The sequence below is a fragment of the Cebidichthys violaceus genome, unplaced genomic scaffold, assembly GCF_023349555.1.
Source record: "Cebidichthys violaceus isolate CVI_PGR_0920_01 unplaced genomic scaffold, fCebVio1.0.p SCAF_15, whole genome shotgun sequence".
Lineage (NCBI taxonomy): Eukaryota > Metazoa > Chordata > Actinopteri > Perciformes > Stichaeidae > Cebidichthys > Cebidichthys violaceus.
The window spans coordinates 6,115,226-6,133,797 of NW_027176318.1; the positions used below are offsets into that span (position 1 = coordinate 6,115,226).

Genomic DNA, 18,572 nt, shown 5'->3' on the forward strand with positions numbered 1-18,572 from the left:
AAACTATTAAAAGCTTTTTAAATTGTACCGCGAAATTTCCAGCGCTAAAATCGTAATGAATCTCACCAACCAATCAGGTCGTGAGCTTCAGCGCATTGAAAGTAAGCAGTCGTGATGCATTCAAGGACAAAGGGAAGTTATCGATGTTTGGGCGGTAATAGTTCAGTAAGAAGTTGGTGTTTTGAGATAGAAATGGGAATAATACGAGTACAGCATTATTCTAGATATTGAAAGCAGTAGTTACTATTATGATGGTAGATGATTAGCAGTGATGTAAAGTACATTTACCTAAGTACTGCAGTCTACTAAGAAACCTACAGAATTAATAATTTTGTTGGTTCCTTGAGTTAACTTAAGAACTTGTCATTTTCACGAGTATTTCCATTTTATGCTACTTAATGCTTACATTAATGCAGTATATTGTAACTGTACTTGTACTGCATTCACTCATACACATCCACTACATCACAGCTACATACAAAATTATGATCAGTTTAGATAACAATCTGCATTGTTATAGATCAAACAAACTGACAGTATATTAAAGTATGCTAAAATGATCTCCATATCGAGCAATTACAACATTAAAGTACTGCTTATATGTGAAGATCATCCATGATCATTATTCATTCATCATGATATTTATTCAATTTACAGGGAACATTCTGCACAGTGATACATTTTACTTTTGACACTTAGGTGTAAGCCTACGTTATGTTGATAATACTTTAATACTACCAATTAAAACTTGTTGAAATGTTGAGCTTCACTTGTGAATTTTTTATTTGTTTTTATATTGTGCTGTGTCTTTAAATTTCTGGAGAGGAAATTCATCACATATATTTTCTTTATTATTCTAAAATGCACTTCACTTGCTTTCGAGGTTGGAGGAATGGTACGTTGTTAGTTTTCTAATTGTAATATTTGTTTTGGTGGCGGAAAGTCTTACTTTCTATTTTTACTCATGGAAATGAGAGGAAAATGTGACGTCACCCTCCTTGTGGGTAGTGGTGAATGATTGGCCGCGCCTCTGTGCGCGAGGAAGCAGGCAGTAACGTGAACGTCGGGGTGGTGGAGTCTGATTGAAGCTGCTTATTGAAGAAACTACAGCAGAAGGAAACACACAGTCCTTTTTTTGTTTTGCCAGAGCATTCCCTTTAAAATGGCGTACCACAGTCCGTACAGAGCTCCACCGCCAAACAACGCGGCTCCGGACCAGAGCTTTCTGTGGAATATCTTCCAGAGGTGAGTGGGGAGAAGGCGGCTCGTGTCGCTGCTGTCCGCCCGTCTCTCACTCGGCTCCGCAGTGGAACACGGCTGTCGTTAGTAGCGCGCGGGGGCAGGAAGAGAGAGCGGGGCTGGGTGGCGGTGACACGGAACTGTTTCATTCACAACTCGTTTTCCTGGCTTTACTCGCCCTCATCACTGTTCGTGTCTGAAAGCAGTGCCCCGTAGTCAAAATGTGCGCCTCGTCGGGTCTAAGGTTACCCGTTCAGTTGCGGAGTTTTCTTGGAAATACTACTGCACGGTGTACTACACGTATAGCCCACAGCTACGTCACGCGGGCTCGTGTGTCAGTGTCACGGAGCCGATTGTTGGCGTGACTTGGTCCCGAGATGAAGTCATGCTCAATCAGCTGGTTCAATCTGCGAGCTGTCTCCTACAGCAATGAGAGTTTACAAACTGGGGTCCAGGGACCTCCAGGAGTCCTTGAAGCCTTTTGTTCTGGGTCCCCCCCCCTCCCCAGAAAAATAGAGATTTAAGATCACTCATGTATTATGTATATGAGATAGAGATATGAGAGAATATTCCAGGACTGAATCTTTCCAGCTGCCTGTGTCTGCAACACATCTGTACCAAGTAGGTGAAAAATCCTCTTAAGATGGGGTTTCCTAAAAACATCCTGACTGTGTTGTGAGCCTACATGACGCAGTGTGTGTGTATTTATGAGAGGCTGACATGAATACATTGGAGAGCTCTGTCCAGCATAATAACCATAGGCCGTGTAATCAGTTCTTGGGCTGATGTCACAGTATCAGTGGCGCTTTACAACCACTGACAAGTCATCAATTTCACCATAGCCTGAGTCAAAAGTGTGTCAGCGGCTGAGAAGGTCACAGTAGTAGGCAGAGAGGGGGGGACACTTGGTATGCTATATGGCTCCTGGTAATAGTAAGCTATAGAGTTATGTAATACTGCAGAGGATTTTTCTCTTTGCTTTCTCACAACATTGAGATGCTGCACGCATTGACAGGCTTGAAGCATCCTTAACAAATTATTAATGTGTGGGGTGCCAAACCTCTTTAGGAATCAGTGTGATGTACACATTCTGTCTTGTGATTACGTCATACAAGCACAATAATATGACTTTCATCAACTCACACTGTCCTCTCTGCCTGTCACTGTGCTGCCTCATCTGCTGTCTCCTGGTACGCATCTGGTAGAGCGGTGCTGGATTTCCCTTCAGTCATGTGATCAGAGTCAATAGAGCATAGTAGACCTGGGAGGCCTCTCAAATTGTGTTTCACACACACACACACACACACACACACACACACACACACACACACACACACACACACGCGCGCAATCAATACCAATTACAAATCAGTGACTCACAGTTCCCACTGTAGCTTTTTATCTTTGTGTATTCATTCAGATTAAGTCACACTATGTAACTCTCTTTATCCTGTCTAATCATGAATATGTAACGACGGGAGAATAAATTGAGTCAATCATTCTCAACAGGTTTTGCGTAGTGAACGGTGAAGGTAGGCTGGTCTATTTAACAAAAAACATTCAAGTCCACCACATGACACTGAGTCATGTGGAAGTCATTCGCTCCTTTCATGCCTGCTTTTATAATGATTGACATTAGTATAACAATCATGTTTCCACCCAGCCCTTCAAGAGTTTGAGTTGGATTTAGATAAACAACAGATATGTTGTTGTGCAACTACGACAACATGTTTCACTGATTGTATAACACACAACATTTTGGAAAATCACATTCAAACTCGTTGGTGATAAATGAGAACTTGTAGGGAGTAAATTCACTTTTAGAATACATGAGTGAGATTCAACAGAGAATCCTTTTTACATAAAGTAAAAGTTTATGTGATCACTGAAACTGACCTTTGACTTGATCCCCAACTTAAAGTATAGATCCCCGAACTTAAAAAGTAGTAATGGAAACCGACCGTTGCACCAGGATTTCCTTGGAAAGGTTTTTTTGTTAAATTGAATGCAGCTTTAATTTTTTCTTTTCTTCCCGCTATGGGAGCCACAATGACATAGTTTATGTGGAAAGCAGGACGAGCTTTGTTCCACAAGCCTTTTTTCCAGCCCGGTTGCTTAATAGGAAACAGTGAAACATGGGAAAATGTGAGAATGACCGAGCCGTGGTGTTTGGTGTCGCGTCGTCCTGGAGCTTTACATACATGCTCTGTATTTGACAGCGTGGAGACGGACACGCCAGATGGTTAACTGTCTGTGCTGCGGGCCAACAGGGAGTTTTAATGATGTTTTTGTTCGTCGGCTCGCTCTACGTAAAAGTGTGGCGAGTTAACTTTACCTGAGGCTGACCGAGCGAGTTGGTCAGAGGAAAAGGGGAGAGCTGTTTCTGTACACACTTTCTTCTTTGAGTTAATCCATCATGTGTGGTAAAGGTTGGGCACCCCCTCCTCACCTTCACTGTGACAAAGCTCTTATTTATGCAGACGTGCTGCGAGCTGGTCTTCTCCCCAAGGAGAAGGGCCTCCTTATGTTTGTTTTTCTTTTTAATGTGGGGGAAGGTAAGGCGAGGAGCACATGTACGACTTGTAGCCGATCACGGTGAAGACAGCCGCGAAGGCTGCAGACATGGAGATTCAACCGCACATAAGGCGTCACAGCTGGGAGCGGAAAACCCAGCCCACAAAGTCAGCACTGGGACCGGGGGGTTCCCTGTCTCCTCCCCTCACTCTTATTTTTTTTTTTGTGTGTGTGTCTGCACTGGTATTCAGCTTGTTGAGTGTGCTCTGTGTCAACAGGTTGGGTTAGGAGGGTTGCTATGAACAACTGAGTCACTGGATGTTTGACTCAGCTATGTGTGTCACAGTCCAGCCTGCTCATGTGTTTTGTTTTACGTCTCTCTGTATCTCAGAGGATGACTTTCGGCGGACTGTTTAATAGCTGGTGTCTCAATAGCTGGGTTGTCAGCTGTCCTTGTACTGTAGGGAGACGGTTTAACAGTCAAAAGGAAAAGTGTGCACAAAAGTAACAGCTTCGTTGTGATGTAATTGCTGAGAACTAGATGCCGTTACAGCGTTCACTATGAATGTGTGGTTATCTGAGGAGGCTCATTCTCAGCTACCAGTGTGGATTTTTCATTGACCTAAAACTGCTGCTTGTTGGTCAGGGGATGATGACGTGTCCACAAAGAAAGACGAAAAACAGACTATTAACTTCTCCTCAACCTATTAATACAAGGTGTTTAATGGTCCTTTTGAAAAGATGGGACCAAGACAAATATACATGTCTCTCAGTATTTGTTCTTAATAACAGGACAGCCTATATGTCCTCCTATGACCTACCTCTAGACACCTTGTGTCCTCTCTTTGATTACTGCCATGACCTCCAGGTGTGCTCTTCAGCTCTTTTCAGTTCTACCTGACAGAAGATTAAAAATCATTACACTGATCGCAAACGCTCTCTGGTCCTAGACTCTCCAGTGTGCATTTGTTCTGTGTTTTCTCTGTTTTAAAGAATTGTAAACGTTTGTTTACTGTTTGACTGTTTTTGACAGGAAATGTGATTTTGTTATTGTGTTTCTTTGTAGTTACATAAATAATGAAATACTGACATGTGTTCAGAGTGTTCAGATGGATTATTTTGACAAAAGCATAATTGTCTTAAGTTATGAACCCCAGCTCCTGGATCAGAATAAGGAGGGTGTAGAGATGGAAGTTTATTTTAACATCATGCTTAATTCTAGTGGATCAGTGAATATGGAGCTTTTGGAAGGTGGAAGACATTTTTTTTGAGGCATTTTATCTTTATTTGCTGTGATAGTAGAGATACAGAGAGTACAAGCAGGGAGATATGGATATATGTGGTTATACAGGCGAAGCCACCACACGCCCATGGAAGCTCTTTTGTATAATGTTTAGTTTTGGTTTCTTTCTTTAAAGGAATGTTACACTGTGACATTCTTCAAGCTGATGCTGTAAGCTGGTAGCACTTCAAGTTCCACTGCCAATGTTGCCAACATTCAGTTTCACTTTTCGCTGTCTCAGGATCAATACACACACACACACACACACACACACACACACACACACACACACACACACACACACACACACACACTTGGGGCTTGTGTGGCTGGTCCCAGGGGAGCTACAAGCGTACAAGCCGCCCTGTGTGTCCCGATCATAGAACTCCATTCATTCTCAGCGGACTGTTGAAACAGTAACACGCGCTCAGGGGGATAAAGTTTCCACCGGCGAGCGCTGATACCCTGCTGCTATTGTGTGCTGGAGTGGGTGGGCGTGTGAAGTGGTTAATGCAGGCGCTATTTAATCTGCCTTTTTCTTCTCCCCTCAGGGTTGACAAGGATCGGAGTGGCGTGATCTCAGACTCGGAGCTTCAGCAGGCCTTATCGAATGGTATGTATCAGCGTCTGACTGTTCTGCCACTCCCTTTTTGTTTCTCTCTCTCCTTATACCTTCTTATTTCTGGACGTTTGCGCTCTCCCTCCGATCTCTCATCCTTTTTGTCTTCTCATGTTTTGATCCCTCCGTCTCCCTCCCATCCCCTCGCTACACACCGTCGCTTTCCGCCGCTCTTTGATTTGATTAACTGTCGAGCTTAAGCAGAAAATGGATCGTGATTTTGTTTTGATCCCCGCATTGGCAGGTGAGCCGAATAAAAATGAAAGGAGCATTATTTTTGTCCCAGTAGAAAAGAGAAGCAGATGAAAATGTTTTATGATTGCAGCTTCAGAGAAAACACAGTGTCCCGGTGTTGACAGCACACGCAGCGCTGTACCTGGTTGAAAGTGTTGCTGTGGACTTGTCACAAACCTACATATGGAGGGTCCCGCCAAGACCAGAAGTGTGAGGAGGGAAGGACCAGGAAGTGTTTTTTTATCAAAACTCTAGCCAGAGATGTAGTTCAGGTTATCACGCAGGTAGTTTTATTGAATGAGATCATTACAGCGCGATGCTCGACATTTAATAAGTATGGATGCAGGCTTATTCTTTCCCTCTCCTAAACAAAAATAGAAGTGGTTTGATGAACTCGTTGGTTCGTCCACATCCTAAAAGCCTTCTCTCTTGAAATGTTGAAATGGAAACATAGCGTTTGAAGATAGCAACAGCATGACTCCTCCGTCTAGCTCGTCCAAGTGCGTAAGCTCGGGATCTTAATGTTTTCTAATCGTAAAGGACGACCCGATCCCAATCCAGGTCCTTTAATATAATACATTCTGGAGCCACTTTATTTGTTTCCCTTTGACAGAGCATGAGCTGTGTATGAACACCGGACTGCTAGCAGACCGTGAAGAGATATTTGCTGAACTTGACAAAAAAAGTGTACTGGACTAGATTCGGGGACTCCACCTTTTTAAATTATTGATATAATATCAATTAATGATAAACTGGGAGAACGTGACTCCTGAAATTGGCGACTTCTTACTCTGTTTCAGTGGTTGGAGATCCAGAAACACACTCTGATTGTACAGCTTTGTTAGAGTGAAGGTTCTTCCCTCACAAACTATGTTGGGCTGAGCACAGACACTGGCATGCCAAAGTTACATCTAGGCATGCCATCAAGTTACTCAAGGAAATAAGGTTATTTACCGTCAGAGATACAAATGAGAGGCCGCTACCAGAAATGTTCTGTATGCAGTTCTTTGATCATGGTATGTGGCTTTGCTGGCTAAACAAATCTGTGCATTTTGCCAACTTCCGGTGACAGGCAACACCCAAAAATGCTTCCCATTCACACACTCTTTATTTTCACATGCGACAAAGTAGAGTTCAGTTCAGTTCATTTTGATCTGATGTATTTTAGCCGATACCATCCTTTGAACGCTGGTTCGGGAAAGGGTCTGAAATCAAGGACCTGTTTGGAAGTTAGCATCTCCTTGGTTCCCTCGTAAAGCTAACGTGTAGCTATAGAGGAACTGCACCACGGTCACATGACTTTACGTAACCACTACTCAGCTAAAGGCGGACGGGTGTTCGGCGTGATGGCGTTCAGTTGTCTCAGTTAGCCACTTGTTAGCAACCGCCATTTTTAAGACTCGCAACGCTTCCAAACTCTGGATTGTGACTGACGTATTTCATATCGTAGAACAAACAAATCTCTTAAGCTAAGTTAAGTTAACCACAGACCTCTATCTCGAACCAATTCTGGGTTTTAGGACTCATTCTTGCAGCACTCTGTAGTGAACAGTCAATTTAAATACATCTCGTGCTCCAGCAAGGAGTGTTTGGTATGCTGCGGACTGTAGACAGATTGAAGACTGATGGGAGATAGTCAGCCCAGAGGAGCAGGATTCAAACAGATTAAGGGTTCACTTCCCACCAGGGCCTTGTAAACAAGCATGCTTGTAATTCTCCAAGACGGTTTTGGGGGAGCCGTGTTGAATAAGTGATACAGGTCATCTTCTCTGCTCAAAGCCTTGGCGAGTGCGTTCCACTTGTAACCGGCTGGTGAAGTATCCGTCTTCATGTCCGCCAACAACCCAGCACCAGCGTCGCCTCTTGACCTTCCTCGCAACGAGACAGCTGGCTTGAACACACCATCGTGATTAATGAGACGCATATTTCGGAGGCTGATGTTTTTTTTTGTCTTCTCGTTAAAATATAACGTGGTCCCCCGACAAGTTTGTGGCTGAATTGCTCCGGCAGCTTTTTAAAGACTTTTGAACAGATTACTCTCCTCAGAAAATCTTTTTTTTTTTTTTTTTTCAACCCCATAGTGTTGAAGCCGCAGTGAAGGAAGCTGTTATCAGGCTGCGCAGTGGCTCTGGCTCGGCATACTGATTAGTGTGTGAGTGTGTGTGTGTGTGTGTGTGTGTGTGTGTGTGTGTGTGTGTGTGTGTGTGTGTGTGTGTGTGTGTGTTTCAATTTCAACTCAATTCAATTCATTTGTAGAGGCCAAAATCACAAATTTGCCTCAGAGGGCTTTACAATCTGTACAGCATCCTCTGTCCTTGGACCCTCGTATCGGATAAGGAAAAACTCCCCCAAAATCTGCAGCACAGAAAACACTCCTTGCTGGATTACAAGATTTTTTTTGAATGACGTTCACTACAGAGTCCTAAAACCCAGAAATGAGTTAGCATCTTTGTTGGCACTTCTGGTTTCCTCCTCTGGGTCAATGGGTTTTTGGTTGGATGCATGAAATAAGGTCTGTGGTTAACTTAACTTATCTGCTCTCGTCTATCAGTGCGTGTGTGAATGCGAAACATTTTTGGCTATGGCCTGACTCCGTAATAAGTTGGCAAATTACGCAGATTCATTAGGCGCTAAAAGAACAAAGAACAACGTACAGAGCATTTATTAAATCCAGTAGCAGCCTCTCATTTTTATCTGGCGCGAGGAAACATCTCTGACGGTAAATAACCTTATTTCCTTGAGTAACTTGATGGCATGCCAAATATCATCTTGGCATGCGAGTGTCTGTGCTCAGCCCAACATAGTTTGTGAGGGAAGAACCTTCACTCTGACAAAGCTGTACAATCAGAGAGTGTTTCTGGATCTCCAACCACTGAAACGCATGAACAGTTTATGTTAAGTATGCATGAGTGTTGTTCATTTTCTCTGCATCCATTGCGTGTATGTGACTGTAATGTAATGTAATGTAATGTAAAGTAATGTGTGAGTGTGTTCGGTGTTGTGTATATGTGCACCTTGCTGTGTGTGCGTGTGTGTATGAGACCAGCAGGTTTCCCGGTCCTGTCTCCATCAGTTCATTAGGCTCACTGTGATGTGACACAGAGCCAGCGAGGCTGAACACACACACACACACACACACACACACACACACACACACACACACACACACACACACACACACACACACGCTGCACTGTATCCTGTCCTGCAGTTTGCTCGCTAAAGCCACCAACCGTGCCTCTGTCTGTCTTTCCGTCTACTATTGACCCTGCAACTACTTCTTTTATTTACACCACACCATCAACCAAGCATCATCCCCCCCCCCCCCCCCCCCCCCCCCCCCCCCTTCTCCTCCTCCTCCTCCTCCCTAAAGGGAGCAGAGAGTATCAAGGCCCAGGAGGACGGAGCTTTGTTGCTGCTGTTCACTCTCCTCCTCCCTCTGCTGTTTCTGCACCACACTCTCTCTTATTCTTATCTCACCTTTCAGCACTCTGCCTTCAATGCCTCTTTCTGCACTATGCTCACTGTGAACATGATGCCACTTTTTTTTTTTTCGAGTGTCACAAACTCTTCTTTTGCTTGTATTCATTTAGAAACTAGCGCAATGACATGACTACATGAGACTTGTTGCAGCAACTCTCTCCTCTCCTCTCCTCTCTCCCACATTCCTCAGGAGGACATGGCACCGACTCATCGCCTGCTGTGTCCTCTGTCTGTTTGTCCTCTCTCACATTATCGTCTCCCATTTCTCTCTCACCCGTGCTCCTTTTACTTTAGTCCCACTTTTTCTACTCTTTCTCTCCATTCTCTCTCTCTCTCTCTCTCTCTCTCTCTCTCTCTCTCTCTCTCTCTCTCTCTCTCTCCATCCCTCCATCAATCCTGGGTGAGACGGTATCCTCCCTGATGAGACACCGACTGGCTGTGTGCCGCTCCAGTGTATGCGCATGCCTGTGCTGTGCGTCGGTGCTGTGCCGCTTGCTATAAATATGGAAGGTTTTGGCCTCCCATTGCTCAACAGTGAGCAGACATCATACCTACTTGCCGTCATGTCGTCCCCCCCCCCCCACACCACCACCACCACCGCTCTCCCCGCACACACAGATTTATACTCCTCCTCGAGTTATTTATTTAAGTGTGTAGGAGCAGTAATAGCCACTAAAATTGCTGATACGATTGAGGGAGCGCGGGGCAGATTGCAGAGTAGGCTGAATGGCAGGACTCCAGGAGCTCGCTCCACAACTCTTACCTTCACTCTTCTACATTGGTAGCATTTTGTAAAACTCCGTTTCACTTCGGTTGAGTTAGATGATCGCACTGAGCGTGCATTTCTGTTAGCCAGTGTTGAGCTGTAGCTGCATAGCAGATGACTGAGTTACACCCTGTAAGTTTTAGCTAATGGTCTGAGGCAGCGCTGCTGTTTATGAGCCTGCTGCTCTGTGTCTCTCACATCAGGGCTATTATCTGGCATAAACCACAAAAACAAACAACCGGACCCATTGACTATATTTCTAATGGGTTATGACACATGAGCGAGGATTTGGCTCAGTCCTGGAGGTTTTTAATATTAATATACAAACGCTGCTGCCACATAAGATTGGGCACAGTCACATGGCTGAGAGGACTACTTAACATCTTTCAATGGTCCTTCATGCATTTATGCAACACTGTGGGGACATTGAGTACATGGAAGTTTGAATCGTTAAATTCTTCTTGTTTTGGGGCCAAAACTATTTCAAATGTTAACTTGGTGTCTGAACTATACTGTTTTTACTATCTCTGTTAAAATAGCTATTATGGAAGGAAAGAAGAAAACATGTGGACGTTAGAAATAGGAATTTCAGCACTAGAAATACAAGATGGCGATGGTGCTTAGGCTGATTTTAAGAGCAGTGGCCGTGACGATGTTGACCCCCTTTTTTCACTTTGCCTAAATGTTGAATGTAAACCGTAATTATCTTCCTTTTACATCTCAAAGTCTAACCGTTACCTTGGGAAAACAGAATTTAGCTCACGTGTGTGTGTTGGTCCACGCCTGTGAAACTACTTAAAGATGTATGGCTGTAAATGTGGGCTCTGTGTGTACAAGTGTGTGTGTGTGTGTGTGTGTGTGTGTGTGTGTGTGTGTGTGTGTGTGTACAAGTGTCTCACTGAGCTCCAGCACGGCCGTTATATGTGCTTACGCTGTGGTCGCTTCACCCTGTTTTTCCACCGGCCTGCCTCTCGCCTCACCTCCTATATTCCCTCTCTCCCCTCCTCCTCACTTCTCTGTCTCCATCTCACCACCGGCGGTTGGGCTCGCCCGTGAGAGAGCCCAGTGTGTGGACCGGACAGAGGGAGCATTGTCGCCGTTTGCCATCAGACGCACACAAACATCTCAAACCAATATGGCCACCTCACTCTGGGCAGCCGCAGTCCGTCTGGCAAACATTGGTGACCTCACAGCTCGCTACTGGTGTGAAAAATGTGTGTGTGTGTGTGTGTGTGTGTGTGTGTGTGTGTGTGTGGCTGGAGAGGTCACAGCTTGTTCTTCTTCTCCTCTCTGCCTCTGGTCATTTCTCTGATGGCTCTAATGCTGTAGCAACATTTATTCAGATGTCACTAAAGGATTTCTGACGTCTCTCTCTGTGTGTCCTTGTCTGTCTGATAGGCTGGCCGTCTTTAAATTTGAACATTGAAGCCATGGTCAGATATCAGCACAGTGATGCAGCCCGGGCCTATATATATATACATATATATGACTGATATTAGCTTATTGCAGATATGTCTGCATCAGTGTTCGGGGTGCACCGGATCACAAAACTTTTTGAGTCAAGGATCGGATGAGCAGGAAAAAAAAGAGCTTTTTATCTGCCTTTTAGAATTTTGGAGAAAGTACCACTCAGCTCAGTTATGCCCCCCAAAAAAATCTGTGTTTACAGATTTCATTAACAGTGAATTAACAGTTTATTCACAGATTTTTTTCCAATTGTTAATGCATCCTGTTGTGATCAGATGTGACAAGTCTCCTTCGTAACATTCACAGTTAGTGAAACACATCCCATAGACACTGTATAGCTTCTAAAATACTGTCATCAGTTTGTCAGAAGATAGTTTTCTCATGAGCTTTTCATCAGACTGCACCGCAGCAAATAAACACAGCAGTTACTTTGACTTGGTGCTACAAATTGGTCTGGCATCACTGCGCCTATGATACTGTATGTTTGCTGCTTTGAGATCAGCGCTCCAAATAGCTAGTTTAAGAATATAGATTCTGGCCCAAACCCCAGCTTCAGGCCTGGTCCCAGAACAGCTCTACCCACAGTTCTAGACGGCCTCCAGCATCGATAAAACAAAACAAAACAAAACGAGGAAGAGGAAGGAAACGTTGAGTGTCTCCTTTGAACGCTAAAGTAAAATATGGACCGCTTTATTGGCGTCCCAAAATCTGAAGGTGTCCTAAAGTCCTGAAGTCATTTCTGCCACTTTGTCATTTATTTGGAAAAACAAGCAATTGCTATATTGTATTTTGCTTCCCACCTTTTTATTCAAATGAGGTTACTCAGTTTCAAAGAGTTTTATCTAAGCTGTTACGGCTCACACTGCAAACCTGCTTAATGCAGCCACAGATTAACCGTGCAGGGAAATAGAAAAACAAGCAGTCAGAAGCAACACGGGGAGGAAAAGGCTTCACGCTGGAATTTTGGCAGACGCTGTTTTAGGGTATAGAGTCAGCAGAAGTGGACTCGAGAGTTCAGGTTACTGCAACAAAAACGAATCGGCAAATGCTTTGCGCTCCTGGTTATCTCTCCTCTTATTGCATGTTCTTCTCCTTTTGTGTTTTTAACTTGTTCTCTCATGTTGTCTCTTCCCCGCGTCCTCCCACTCACCCTTCTCTTTTATTTCTGGTCCCGAACTGCCGGGCCTCCCTATAATAAAGGGAGATGGTGAGTCAGCAAGGATTTAGATGCTCTGATAAATCTCAGCGTCTTGATGGTTGAGAGTGTGAAGAGCGATATAAAGTACAAACACCCTGCTGAACTAAAGCCCAGTCAGTGTTTTTCTGCTCATATCAGTGGCAGGTATACTCACATAAGATTGAAGAGTTTGTCCCGTAGATGAAAAATAACCATTTCTTTGTGTTTGAGGGGGAAAAGGACCATAACATGTCACAAAACCCAGCTGCTTTCAAGACACTTAACAACTTCAACTTGCATTTTACGTCCATTGTGATAAAATATTATGACATCACTGGTTTGAAAAAGATCACATGAACTTGCTCATTAGATACATTCACATGTCACACACTCCCTCCTGAATGTGAGGATTCAACGGGAGGAAGCGAAGGGGAAGCAGAAGCAGACTACAGATCGCATTTTCCTCATCCTCATTCCTCATCATATTTAAGCTTCCATCAGACATTGTTATTAAAGATGTGAAATGACCACTAAATGTTCCTGTTCCCTAACCTAAGGTTGTGATAAGACTTTATATTTCTGTTCCTAAACAAAGACCAAAGGATTGACCTGTCCTGATCTCGATCAAATGTCTACTTCCGTGTCATGATCTAGCTGAGAAAAACATTTATTTCTGAGATAATGACATATTTAAGATATTAGCAACCGCAGCAGCTTTATTCCCATGATGCTTTGCCTCGCGGTAACCCGTCTGCTTCTGGCTGTATACCTCATTCCCCTCATGATTGGGAATACTGGGTGTTGTTAGAGGTCTCAACTCTCTCGCAGACAGAGGGAGGCAGCATGTCCTCTACTGCTGCGTCTTTTGTCAGCAGAGCAGGGCCAAGAAATCAGCTGGTTCCGTCTTACAATCAAAAAGTATTTCATAACAAACAGAAGCTAAACAATTACAAACTGAAGTACACAGTTAACGCGCCCCCACCCAACAGGCCACCTCTCTGGTTACCTGTAAGGAGGCCAGCGACGAGAACTGAAGAGAAATCCTCGGCAACAATGTCTTAGACTTTAAAGTCCCCGCCTGAAACTGTAAAAGTCCATTATCAGCTTTGTGATTGGCTGAAATCCAATTGTCCCCTCCTGGGTTCGGACAGTGTCCACTCTCGGCTGACCTTGGCCTGGTCCGCCCCTCCTCATCTGGAGCGAACCCCCCTCGTTCCATAGGGCTGTATTCACCAATGTCTCCGCTTGTCCAATACGTCTCCTTCCCCCGCTGTTCACACCTTCTCACATTCCTGAAGCCGGCCTCTCCCAACTCATCACCGTATGGTCGCTTATCTGAAATGTCTCTCCTTTACAGCTCAACACTATACTTTTAGTTTAATACATTCAATGGGTAGACATATGATACACATATACTATCTTCTACAAGTAAATATACTGTAAACATATAATACATTCCATAAATCAATATCTTGTGACATTTTATTACATTGTAATATTTAAAACATTCTTCAAGGTTTGCTTCTAATCATACTAAACGTGTTTCTAAACTTAAATTCTTCACAGTGTTCCTCAGACTACTTTGTGTAATCTGCGTCAGAAACAGCTGTACTCTATTTTGTCAATACAATCAATACAATTCTGTAAATAGCGAAGCTGTTTCATTACTTTATATCCATGCAGTTCATTTACACAGTTCAATTGGATGGTAATCTGCATGACAAATAAAGAAAAAGAACAGTGGTTCTAACAATCATCCGCTTCCACTGATCAGTTTGGACGGGACAGACGTGATGAGACTGTATATGAGCTTTTATTCCCTCATAACTGACTTTATCTGGTGTTTTATCACCTTCTCTTCTGTGCCTTTAACTGCAAGAAAAACTGAAGTTTTTACTGTTTTTAGTTTTGTTGTTCTTCCAATAGACACTCACTGTGGTCTCACTGGGCTGGAATGTTTTTAACTGCTGTCGTTCTGTCTCACAGGCACATGGACTCCTTTCAACCCGGTGACGGTGCGCTCCGTCATATGTAAGTAGCAGCTGACGCTGACGTGGCCCAACTTTTACACAAACCCTTGTTGTCCTCAGACTATGCTGAGTTGTTCTGTTTGCCTCCTCTTCCTCATGACAACCGGATGAATGAATTACGGTTTGAGCGATCCGAGGACTTTGGCTTCAGTAACTGCTGCTGTGGTGGAACCCTGCAGCCATCAATAACAGAAGGAGGGGAGAGCATCAGCGGGAAAAGGGAAGAGTTGGTCTCATAAAGACAACTGCCGACTGCCTCAGACTCCAAATATTGATCTACGCTCTTAAAACCGTTGTAACATACAGCTGAGGTTAAAAACTTTAAACTCCGCAGTGTGGTTGAGGACTTTATTTTTGATTGTGCCATTGTAGGCCAGACTGTACCTCAACACGAATATAGCTAAACATGTTCCAATTTAGACAAAATGAGTTCCAAGCGTCTTTCCCTGTGATCTCGTATGTACTCTGTTTGTTGTGTGACTCGCAGCATAACTCCCTATAATTCCCTGGCCTCCCCTTCCTACTGTTCCATACTCAGTAAATCCATTGTTTGTCACTCCCCCAGCAAGAAGCATATCCTGTGATAACACTCCCTTTTGTTGGGAGGTAATTGGATTGAACCGCTATGAGCTTGAGGAGTGAGGGTGATGGAGCGGTCTTCTCCCACTCTTATAACGTAGTCTTATGGACCTTTTTTCGTCTCTTCTCCCTCAGCCATGTTTGACAGGGAGAACAAAGGCGGGGTGAACTTCAGCGAGTTCGGCGGCGTGTGGAAGTACGTCACGGACTGGCAGAACATCTTCAGGAACTACGACCGGGACAACTCCGGCTTCATCGATAAGAACGAACTCAAACTAGCTCTGACTGGATTCGGTATGCAGCAAAGTATGCTTGTTTATTACATTCGGTGATAATGGTGGAGGGCTTCATAGCTGTTTCTAGGAATGCCCTTTCTCTCGGCTTCAAAAGGTCAGATTTGGTGTTTTTAGTAAGCCTGTGTGTGTTTGGATTGATCAGCATGCCATTGGAAATCGTTTATTGAAAGGAATAGTTTTCTAATTTCGCTCGTGCAAATTTCTTGTTAGGTTTTTTTACGCCGCAGACGTGCAGTTCCAGCTTGCCATTTACAATGCAGAACAAACAATAAAACCACTACGCAAAAATCATTTATGTCCCAGACGAAGCTAACATGATTTCACAGAAATGTAACAAATCCATGACTCAGTTTGATTATGCATGATTTCTGTTAATGATTGTGTTTGTGCTGTCTGACCGTGTCTACAGGGACTAACTAATACCTTCTGTCCAGTTCACTCTTAATGTCGTGTTTGCTGGTGTGTGCAGGCTACCGTCTGTCAGATCAGTTCTACAACACACTGATAGAGAAGTTCGACCGCCAGAGGAAGGGACAGGTCGCCTTCGATGACTTCGTCCAGTGCTGTATTGTACTACAGGTAACCGATTCACACTAGATCCAAAATAAGCGGTACATGACTTCTCCAGGAAGTCCTTTGGCTTACTGCTCGCATCACAACGAGCCTGCTGTTGTATTCATAACATTCAAAGGGGGAGTTTTAATTATGCATATTTAAGAAAGGCATTACAGTCCTCCCTTTTTAGATTATTAATCCCCCGCTGAAGTTCCACTTGAGCCTGTAGGTTCCATTTCAGTGGTTTACGCACACGCACAATTGCAATAGAAGCTGCCAAGCGTAACTGTAACCTTTTGACTAATACAGAAGCAGCTCTTCAGGTACGCCAGGATAGTAGTATAACAGCCGCTTTCTCAGACCTGTATTCAAATGAATGACCTTGTGTTGATACATCCGCTTCTCCAGAAGTATTCAAGGACTTGCTTTTCAGTGACTCACTGTTGAATCTCTGTTAGCTGTGGTAGTAAAGGCGTGAAATGTGATGATGGTAATGTTGTAAAATTGAGAGTGAAAGGGTTGAAACGAGGACGTTTCAACAGCACACCGTGTCTGTATGAATAGATGGAGCAATGAGACCTTGAGATGAGAACGAGAAGTTAAATTCACTGGTTTCCTCTCTCTTTCCACAGAGGTTGACCGACGTGTTCAGGCGTTACGATACAGACCAGGATGGCTGGATCCAGGTTTCATATGAACAATATCTATCCATGGTCTTCAATATAGTATAACGCACACAGATCATCACAAAAGAGCACAACTGGACACAACTGTGCCAAAGCTACCGGCACCTCCCAGATGTCTGCCTCGGTGGACACTACAAGATTTTTTTTTTTTTCAAACCTAATTTTTAGCCCCAGTTGGGCTGTTTCACACAAATTTATAAAATACACACATGAAAACGTAAAGGAACCTTCAGTTTTTTGAGGTTGTAGTACCCTCCAGATGATAGTATTTGTCTGGAGGTACAACTGCCTGTGGAAAAAAAAAAATCTTGTAGTGTTTTGTTTGATGACAAATCTGAACTACGCCTGTGCTGGGGGTGGGAAACTTCATGGACACAACCTGTCTTTCTGTCTGTCAGTCTGTCTGTTACTGTCAACAAAGTTTTCAACGTCTTAACTTTAATTGATACAATTAATTAAAAAAAATTAACTCTGTTGAGAGTAAAAATGATGCATTGTAAATATGATTTTAGATGCATTGCATGCTTGCCAGGGAAATTTCGCCCCACGTTGAAGCATGCTTTCCCTTTCTCTCGTCTTTTCCTCAGCTCTGTTTTGCTCAAAGCCATGTTTACAAAAGCGGTGAAAGCAGGTGATGTGCTGCTTTGCGATTCACTGACATGCCAGCTTACATGCCATATTTGTACAAACTTATTTTTAACTGCAAAATCAAATGTTAGACCATTTAATTTTTGGTAGCGGGTAAGCATAATGCCTTTAGTATGGCTTATTTTTGTGCATGATGCCTTAACATGTGTAAAAAGAACACAAAAGAGAAATCTTTTATTAAAAAAATAAATAAAATCGGATGTGGAGTTTTTTTTATTTTTTGTATTATCATTTATAGGAGCGTAGAGCTGCGTTGCATTGCAGATGAAACCGTTGACCTGCAGAGCGGCTCAATGTCGCCATCTGCTGTACGTCGGTAGTTTTTACCACCGCAATGCACCAACACGAGACCCAGAACCTTGAGTGCATGGTTCTTGTTTCTGTGGGGGAGTATACAAGTGTTGCACCTGCATATAATTTAGCTAGCATGCTGCAGAAAGAGGAGAAGACACTATGTTTTGTTTTTGTGTGTGATGTTGATGTAATTTGTAGAATGTGCTGGCACTTAATTTGTGTATAAATTAGGTTTTATACGAATGAGTGTAATGGCGCTTAAACAATCGGACTTTGACTAATGTCATGGGCTCAGTTACATGTCAGTAAAACATTTGGAAACTCGATAAAGGAGAGTTTGTTGTCAGTATTTTATTCGGGAGGTGAGAGCACGTGAACAGGTATGTGTGGAAACATGCAGTAACTTCATAATGACTGTGGGGGGCAGCAGAGGCTGCTTAATGTAAAACAAAAAGGACACATTGATTGACGTTGCTTCTATTATTTTAATGTTATGATTACTGTAATTGATTAATTTAGTCTAAAAAACATAAAGCTTTAAAATGATCATATTTGATGAACTGAAACCTGAAAGTGTATGTCCTTTTTGCTTAACAAATGACTTTGCTCAATTATCAAAACAGCTGACAATTAATTCAGAGCCATTCTTAATTGATTAAAAGCATGTTTAAAATGCATACAAATGAAAAACAACTCGTCTTAG

General features: G+C 43.3%; 1 protein-coding gene across 2 annotated transcripts; it reads left to right on the top strand.

The window, feature by feature from the left end:
- Window positions 1–1,022: 1,022 nt before the first annotated feature.
- On the top strand, window positions 1,023–17,775 carry pdcd6 (programmed cell death 6). 2 transcript variants are annotated; one of them, XM_068709696.1, is made up of 6 exons: window positions 1,023–1,245; window positions 5,587–5,648; window positions 14,768–14,812; window positions 15,526–15,696; window positions 16,156–16,265; window positions 16,874–17,775. In XM_068709696.1, exons 1-6 carry the CDS (start codon window positions 1,163–1,165, stop codon window positions 16,970–16,972), a joined length of 570 nt encoding a protein of 189 aa, XP_068565797.1. In that variant the 5' UTR covers window positions 1,023–1,162; the 3' UTR covers window positions 16,973–17,775. The 2 variants fall into 2 exon arrangements, with proteins under 2 accessions (XP_068565797.1, XP_068565798.1); XM_068709697.1 differs by having other exon boundaries at window positions 1,024–1,245; window positions 15,526–15,684.
- Window positions 17,776–18,572: the final 797 nt, after the last annotated feature.

Excerpts from the sequence above, each read along its gene's own strand:
- pdcd6 (XM_068709696.1), top strand. The coding sequence starts at position 1,163 with ATGGCGTACCACAGTCCGTACAGAGCTCCACCGCCAAACAACGCGGCT. Across the intron at positions 5,649-14,767 it reads TCAGCAGGCCTTATCGAATG|GCACATGGACTCCTTTCAAC; the intron begins GTATGTATCAGC and ends TCTGTCTCACAG. Across the intron at positions 15,697-16,155 it reads TGGATTCGGTATGCAGCAAA|GCTACCGTCTGTCAGATCAG; the intron begins GTATGCTTGTTT and ends TGGTGTGTGCAG.